This window comes from Carya illinoinensis, chromosome 1 (genome assembly GCF_018687715.1).
Source record: "Carya illinoinensis cultivar Pawnee chromosome 1, C.illinoinensisPawnee_v1, whole genome shotgun sequence".
Classification (NCBI taxonomy): domain Eukaryota; kingdom Viridiplantae; phylum Streptophyta; class Magnoliopsida; order Fagales; family Juglandaceae; genus Carya; species Carya illinoinensis.
In genome coordinates, this window is record NC_056752.1 from 49,551,506 (window position 1) to 49,560,707 (window position 9,202).

The 9,202-nt window shown below is 35.2% G+C and overlaps 1 protein-coding gene across 1 annotated transcript; it reads right to left on the reverse strand.

The window, feature by feature from the left end:
* Positions 1-216: 216 nt before the first annotated feature.
* Positions 217-2,043, reverse strand: LOC122280931 (protein BIG GRAIN 1-like A). Its single transcript, XM_043092069.1, has one exon. It carries the CDS (start codon positions 1,649-1,651, stop codon positions 356-358), a length of 1,296 nt encoding a protein of 431 aa, XP_042948003.1. The 5' UTR covers positions 1,652-2,043; the 3' UTR covers positions 217-355.
* Between the last annotated feature and the right edge of the window lie 7,159 nt (positions 2,044-9,202).

The window sequence follows — 9,202 nt, forward strand, 5'->3', positions numbered from 1 at the left end:
TTACAAAATGATGAGGGTCTAGCTCCCATTTATGCTTAGATCTCCCACTTCTTCTGTTTTAAGATGTACATGTCTATCTATATATCTTTATGTTCGATATTCTATCTTTACGTTATATATATATATACCCAGAAATGATAATAATAGCTAGGAAGATAAAAACATAATTGATATCCATTTTATATAGAGACAGAGACAAGAAGGAAATTATAGAGGTAATTAAAGAAGTCGTGACACAATAAGATCATAAATATTATTTTCTCAAGTAAACCCCCAAACCGTTGATTCAAAAGCCTAAAAAAAAAAAAAAAAAAAAAAAAAAAAAAAAGGAAAAATTCCCAACTTCTTTGGAAAATTACATGATTAAGCCACTAGCAATGGCTCGATTCGTATCGAAGTGTGTAGTTTCATAAACGGGCAATTCTTCCCGGTACCTCTCGATCCCAATAGCCGAAAGATTATCCAGTTCGAACAGATCAGAGCTTGAATAACTGGCTGCATCATCATCATCATCCACTTCAGAATCTTCAATATCATGTTGAAGAATATCTCTCATATTCAAGTCTTCCTTGTCTTTTTTATAATTCTCGAACAAATCTTTGGCAACTTCTTCAACACGATAATTGCCACCCATTACATAACATTTGATCTCTGCATCACCCGCAGTTCTTATGGTGGACACAGTCATGAGCCCCGGTTTGTCCTCTGACAGAATTTTTTGCCCGCACGGCCTACAATCCTTGTCCACGATCACGCTGATCGGGCCAAACTTCACCGACCTTTTCACCCCGGCGCCGGTGCCATTGCTGAATTTCCCCCTTGAAGAAGGCGTTTTGCTCAGACAAGACCGCGAAAACGAAGACGCGGAAGAACATGTTGATGTTGTGGTGGTGGAGTACTTGGAGTTTCTCTCCAAACTGGTTTCATCGTTCCTGCCTCCTACTGAGGACGACATCTTTGCCTTCTTTGCATTTCCTGCAGTGAAAAGAGAGTTAAGAAAGCTAGCGAGGCGTCCACCCGGTGATAGCGGCTGCTTAACCTTCTTCAAGTCTCCGTAGATTTTCAAGGCCTTGGATTTGGTCTTCACGAAACCGTTCTCGTGCTTTGGCTTTTGTGTTGAGGCAGAATGACTTCGTTCGCCATAACCACCACCAAACTTCTCCAGTTGAGGCTTTTGGGAAACGCTGGTCCGAATAGGCTTCGGCCTCTGCATAGAATAACATGAAGACCTTGATTTCGACGCATTAACGGACTCCGACTCCGACGACGAGAAGCCGCCTCCGGAGCTCGACTCCGAAGAGCTCGAACTCGAATTCTGCAGGATAAAACGGCGGTCATCTCTCGATTTCCTTTCGAAATCCGCCGTGGAGTTTCGGCGTACTGAGACCTTTTCGTTCACTTTCTTGTCCATCCACCTCTCGATCATGCATGCTTGTCGAAAGCTCGCCATTTCCTCTTCTTGTTCTTTTAGGCCATTGCTCTGTTTCTTTCTCATGGTTTCTCCGTATAGAATGAGTTTCTCTTCTCGTTTTTCGCCGGGGCCTTCGTCGATGGACCGATAAATCGAGTCGAGAAGAGTGGAAGAAAAAGATGGGTTCTCTCTCCGGTGTCGGTGGCGATCTTCTCGCAGCGATTTATTCCACCTCTCCATGTCCTTTTATATAGAAGTACGACAAGGAGAAGTAGATAGAGATTGAAGGGAAACAAGAATGGCAGAACAGTGGGTTCTTAACGATATCAATTATTTCTCTTTCTTGTCTGCTTCAGAGAGAGAGAGAGAGAGGTCACTGGAGACAAGCATGATTGTATGAGAAAGAAGTAAGACATTTGCAAGACAAGTAGTACTCTTCGTGTTCTGTTTGCTCTGCCACAGTGTGAAAGAGCAAATGAAGAGCAGAGAAAGCAAGCATGGGCATTGATGGGTGCTTGATGGCTTAGAGAGCGAGAGAGCAATGAAAGCCAAAAGCCACGCCTGTGGAGAGAGAGAGAGAGATCAGAGAGAGAGAGAGAGAGAGAGAGAGAGATTGTGTGTGTTCCTTTTTGATATTCCTATTACTCCCCTCTTTATAACTCAGGAAGGTATATCGTGTATTTCACACACACCTTGGAATCTATGCTAAAGCTAACAGAGGCCGTTGGATCGATGATCAATCCTCTACATGCTTGCTGAATGAATTACAAACTGAGATCGGGGCTGCATATAAGTCCAAGCTCGAACTAATGCCAGGTTGGCAATGATGATCATGCTTAACCAATTATTAAATTGTTTGCTTCTTTTTTTTTTTTTTTTTTTTTTTCTCCCCCATTATTTAGTGAAATTACTTCTACGCTTTGCCTCCTCCACATGAAGTGACATTAGATCCTTAGTTGCTTTTCCTCCAAAAAGAAAAGCAAGCAAAGTTATTAAGGTGTGGGATCATATACACAGAGCTAGATCAAGATGGTTATCCTACAACACCACGATTCACACCCGATCTATATATCTGGGTCCATATGGTTTCATACCTTGTTTCTTTCTTTCCCTTCTTGTTTTTTTTTTTTCTTTTTTGAGAAAAATACATATTTTTTCGTTATTCAAAATAATTCTTACATTTTTCACGAGTAATTATCACATGCCATGCTATGGTCACGCACAAATCGAAGATGATCGATGATATATAATTGATCACAATCATAATCTTGTGATGATCTACTGACATTTGTCTCATTTTTCTCATTTGGTATCAAGTTCCTATACCCTCAATATTTATTGTTAAATGGAAAAGAAATACTAAGATAATGATACATATAAATTCCAAGTTTGCCAATTTGCATTGATCGGGGTACAATGATATAAAATCCACAAAAGATGTTGGAACATGTGTATAATATTACATGTTTTCTTTGACTTTTAATACTATCAGATGTTAATATAAGTGTAATTTGTACTATATGCGTTGTTGTGATGATCACCATGTGAACAACCTGTAATTAATACCATTAAAGTGTATGGAGATCATTTTTTTAACCCCCTCGAGTAGTGTTTCCTTAGAAAAATAAAGCATTTCTAACTTATGTATAAGAAGAAGATCAGAAGTGGGAAGTATGAAAAGGCAGAATGCCTCTAAAGTTTGGTATGGACTGTATTATGAGGCATTATTATTGCTAAGTCCAAGCTGCTGATCATGTTCATGAGCCTGCATGCTTCTACTGTCAACTAATGCGGCTATTCTTAAATTTTGCACTCCCAATAACTTTTCTTTTGGTGTACCTATATAGTATAAAAATTGATTATTAATTTCATTTAGAAATGATACAAGTTGGGGATTGAAACTCCTAGCTAAGAAACATAAATTTTATGTTTCTCGACAACATGTCTATGTTCACATGATAACAGTAAATGATTTTATTAAAATTATAAATAAATGCAGTAATGCGGCAATGGTATAAGAGAATAATATATATAATTCTAGCCAACATGTTGGGTCGGGTCGGATCAAGAGCCAAAATGGTTCAACAAATATCGGTTCAAGCCCCTGCTTCGTAGCCTAAGTCTCATTGAAAATCTATTAAAAAACTATAATAGATCATAATTATCTGGTTCGATTATTAAATCAAACTGCCACAAACACAACTTGACATCTCTACATGTAGAACCCCAACAATATATATACACACACACACACACACATATATATATATATATATATGGGATTAAAATGCGCGTGATTAAGCTTGAAAAACTATATATAATGAAATTAATGAACTCATTAGTATATATGTTAGGAGTAAAATTGAATGCATGGTACGGAATGGGAATGAAGATGGAGAAATTATTTAATATATTATATAGTCGGCAAACCCTTAATTTTAGCCATGAGGCCGTAGCTAGCTAGGGTAGCTAGCTATTCAACGGCAAATAGGGAAGATGATGCAACTGATTTGGCAAACATAGCCTTGATTTTGCTATATATTTTATATAAGTTGAGAACAGTAGTACATTCAATAATATATAATAATTCATAAACTGGACATAATAATGAAATTATCTGGAAAAAATTGTTTTTATATTCGGTTTTACCTTTACTTTAAATAATTACAGCCATTGTTTTAACCTTTAATGGTGAGCTATCACTGCTTCATATAAACCTGATTGCCATGATCATCGAGTCCATTTAATTATTATGTGGTTGCTCCCTCTATTGATCATCATAATCCTTTAGATTCCATTTTAGTTACTTTTACCAGCTGCTACCCCTTTCTATTAATTGTACGGTTTGATACTGGTCCTAGGGCTGCTTTGGATTTAAAGATGAGATTAAAGTTTAATAAAATATTATTTTTTAATATTATTATTATATTAAGATTTGAAAAAATTAAATTATTTATTATATTTTATATGAAAATTTGAAAAGTTGTAATGATGAGATACTATTGAATAATTTATTCGCATTAATTTTGTTTTTCATTGATATTAATGTAGAGATTTTGCTGATTTTTAATTAGAATATAAACTACTAAAAACCATGCATTACGTACAAAGGTTGCCAATTCGACATTAATCATTGTTCGTAGAAGCGATTATCGGTATGATTCTATATATATATAGTGAGTTTCTTGAGCATGTAACTTGTAAGAAGCTATATATATGTGTGTGTGTGTATGTGTATATATATATATATATATATTTTAATATAAGAATCTCATTTTTTTTAAAATAAAAAGAGAAATGATCGACTAGTTTGGATATCCAAACTCAAACTATTTCATTATCTCATATCATCTCGTATAATCATTACAACTTTCACAAATTCTTATACAAAATAAAATAAACAATTAAACTTTTTCAAATTTCAAAACAAAACTAATATTAAAAAATTATATTATAACAATATTTTATTCAATTTTTAACAAAACATCTATCTCATCGCATTTAAATTGTGTAACCAAACGATATTTATAAATTTAGGATGTACAAGCCTCGTACACCTCAAAAGTGGATAAATTTGAGATTTATATAAAAAATTATTTTTTTAATGGTAGACTTTATTTAAAAAAGAGTAGGCACGACTTGCACACTTTAAGATTATATCTAATATTATTATAAAAAAAAGACGCAGTTAATTCTTAGATATATTTTTTTAATGATATTAAAAATAATTATAATAGACCAAGTACCCAAAAAACCTCCATCCTAATTGATTTCATTCTTCGTACTATAGAATATACTAATTATGATCATGTAAAATGCATCATGCATGCATGTGTGTGCATGTATGTGTGTTATTTGTATGCATAATATTGTATCGGAAATTAACAAGAGTACTGGATTTATCCATATGGCCGTTGGAAATAGTGAAGCAAATTATAACTCTTAAGTGATCTTCAGATAGCTTTATATATATATATATATATATAGGTGTGATGTTTAATTAGAACGTACGTGGCATATATATATATATACACTATGATCTGCTAGGTGAGCCGTTGATTAAGACATATGATGATTTGTGCAGAGCTTAAGTAGGTACGTACGTACTACTCCTGAACTTAAACTCATGACCAAATTAATCTAATTAAATGACTTGATTCCATTAGTTGGCAAATGAATCCTTTAATTGCATGTGTACATCGAGAGAGAGAGAGAGAGAGAGTGGGGGGTTACAGCTTATTTGCGTAATGATTGCACTCGTGGCTCCCAATCCTTTTTTAGCGAGAAAGAGCTAGACGGAGATATTAGATAATATAGAGAGGGAAAGAGAGATCTAGATCATCTACGTACGAAACCATCTGTAACAAATGAACAAATTAACTCGAGTGATTTATTTAAGATAACATAAAGTTGCATGCAGTGTACCTTGTAGCATTATAATTAATTAATTAATTACGACTATAGAATGTTCGTAGCAATTAGCTGCTGCTGGCCGGATAAAGTCATGATCAGATTCATTAATTATAAGTACTCTCTCTCTCTCTCTCTCTCTCTCTCTCTCTCTCTCTCTCTCTCTCTCTATATATATAAAGCTAATTAGATCAATTAATAAAGGTGTTAAAAGCAACGTGCGTTTGCGATATTAATGCTCTTAATTATTTTCTTTGCTTCCCTTTTCCTCACATGCAGCAGCGGTACTATAGTCTATAGTACTCCTGATCTCTCCGGCCTTCATCTTCAATTCCCTTCAAACTTAAGAAAATCCGGACTCCATTATTATATTATTATATTATTATATATATATATATATGGTGCCAACTAATTAACCCATGTGTCTAATTATCATTCACACTTATAATTAAGCAACTAATTATAAGATAATTACCCTTTTTTAAATTCCTAAAGTACAATACACGTTATCTGATCTCATATCTATATATATATGACGTTTGTGGAACAGAATTTTGTAGAGGCATCAAAGTTCCAATAGTATAATTAGTTGATCCGCATGAACAAGTGTTATCATTATTGATAAAAAAAAAAATATTAACGTTAAGGATCCATCTTAATTAAATATTCAGTCGGATCCATCATTCTCCAAAAATCCACTTTACGTACGTACCATGTATGCACGTTTCGATCGGTCGTGCGCATTACTAACGTACGTCGTATATAGCACCAAAGATCGATGATGATCAGTAATATTTAAGCTGCATGCCAAGCTAGCTATGTATGAAAAGTTTGAGATCCATCGAGTAGATTCCTTTCAACGTACGGGTTTAATGAGAGAAAGACGAAAGAAAGAAGATTCCATTCAGATCATGGAACGAGCAATCCGGGGACCCAATATACAACTAAGATCATCATCGATTGACATACCGTATCTATATATATGCATCAATATCCCACCCAAGAACGACGAATCCAGATCACGATAATATTCTTAGTGGATGATCGAAGACTAGATCTCTGGTCTCCGCTACCACCGTTCATTAGATTAGACAAATAATCGAGACATGATGCATGATCATGTAGAAGAAGAATCGTACGCGCGTCATGTATGGCTAGTGTATATATTCTTCCCTAAAATGAGCAGCTAGCTACGGCCAGTCGTTTCAAAAACAATATGTTTCCACTTTTCTTTTGTTTGCTAGCTAGCACATGCATCATTCAACTTGTCTTATTAATGCCTACTTATCGAAGATAGAGATGGATTTTTACCTAAATTTAGCTGTTTGAAAACCCTTAAAAAGTTTCATTAATGCCTTCTTGATCAGTATTGTTCTTTTCCTTTATTTTGAGTGGCACGTAGCACATAAATGCAGTCCAAATTATATGAAACATAATCATCAAGACGTGCGCATTAACGAGAATGGAAACATACTGTGGTTCACTATAAAAAGTGATTGTCTGCATGACCCTGATCTTGTTCATTTGGACTGTGACATTTCCTGATTCAATCATCTAATTATCGTCGTGGTACACATGACACTAGCTAACTAGTCTATTCTAACATGGACATTGGGTGGCTTCCACCCATTGATGGATCATCTATTCTATCTATTTTCTTCTCTCTTTTGTTTTTTTCTGGGCCATAATCCAGCAATTTCTGTCTAAAAGATGCTTCCACCTCTTGTCATGACTGAATACTTGGAGATGTTAGTGGCTTGCACAGGAGCATGCTTCCATCATTCTTCTAAAAAATCCTTGCTTCAAGTACATACTGTGGGTGGGTTGCTCTACCATTAACCTTTAGCTCCGATATATTTGAGAACCAAAAAGATGTTGAGTCCAACTTATACAGCTAAATACTATATATAAAATCTTCCCCATCAATGGCCATGATGAAGTTGCACCGCCTAGCTAGCGAACTTCTCTCTCTCTCTAGAAACTCTCCAGGGTTTGGGTTGCTGAGACTTTTCATCAAGATTTCCTCAGTTACTTTCGTTTTTCTTTATGGATCGATCTTATAATTAAGGACCTCGATCGTCTTATGGATTTCATCGCTTGAGCTACTACAGATCATCAACTAGATTAGAGAGCATGCACGTTGGTGGGTCCAAATTAACTTTACTGGAACTTGTACTTTGATATGGGTGTCGTGTAGAATAAATTAATTTACCCACACGTATTGTTACATAAACACCTTTTCTTTTCTTTTTTCACCAAGACCTATGCAATTGGTCTGCCTGCTATATATATATATGTATATATATATATATATATGTGTGTGTGTATATGTATAAAGCGGTAAGGGATCTCCGCATGCCATTCATTCTGCTTTCCATAATGTCCCACTCCACATTAACTATGTTTTTAACTGCTGATTACTGGCTAAAGCGTGCGATACTGGCTAAAATTCAGAACCTTCAACAGTAACACGTGTTTGCTGATCTTATGAGAAAAATCGAGATAATATTATCAAATAGCACAGAGAAAGTGAACGATAGATAATTAAGGAAAGAAATTAAATTAGCTGTTGGGCAAAGGGGAATAATGATTTTTTTTAGAGCAATACTACGTACAGTCGTGGAATTGCAAACGCCGTGTAATCGTTTTGAAAAAGAATGGGGTCTACGATTAAAAAGTTAGTTTTTTTTTCATGTGGGTCCATATTAATTTATTTTTTTCAAAGCGACTACACGCCGCTTGCACAACCACGACTGCAAATATCATTTCTCTTTTTTTTTTTAAATAAATTAAAAAAAAAAAAAAAAAAAAAAAAGGAGAAGAAGAAAAGGAAAAAAAAAAAGGGTTATTGAGGTGAAAGATTTTATAGCTAGGCTGCAAGTTCTGATTATGTTGGAAAATGATTTAGAAGTAACGCTCTATCAATAGAAAGGAAAAGGATATATATATATATATAAACTGTCATGCATGTCGAGAATAAAGGATACATGGCGTTACGTATAAACAGAGAAGGATTAATGTGTTCTTTTTTCTGTTTTGCTTTGCTCTGCAAGTTCTCTTGATATTATCGAGAGCAGAACTTTAATGTTGGAATGGATGTGATATTATCGATGGTGGAACAGAAGAAAGATATTGCAGTGTTGGCTTCCGAGGATGCACATAGAACAAACAATCCACGGCACAACCTTAAACTTGTTTACTAGCCTGTATTTCCTTCCCAATGAAGACCTACAGTGTACGATTCGCACGAAAAGTAAGCCCACTTCTATTCAAGCACAGAACCTTATCCCCAGAGCCTAACACGTGATCTGATGCCTCAAACCTGGCAGGCTCGATTTCCTAGTCCTGCCACTGTCTAGTGTCTACGTCCTACACATCTTT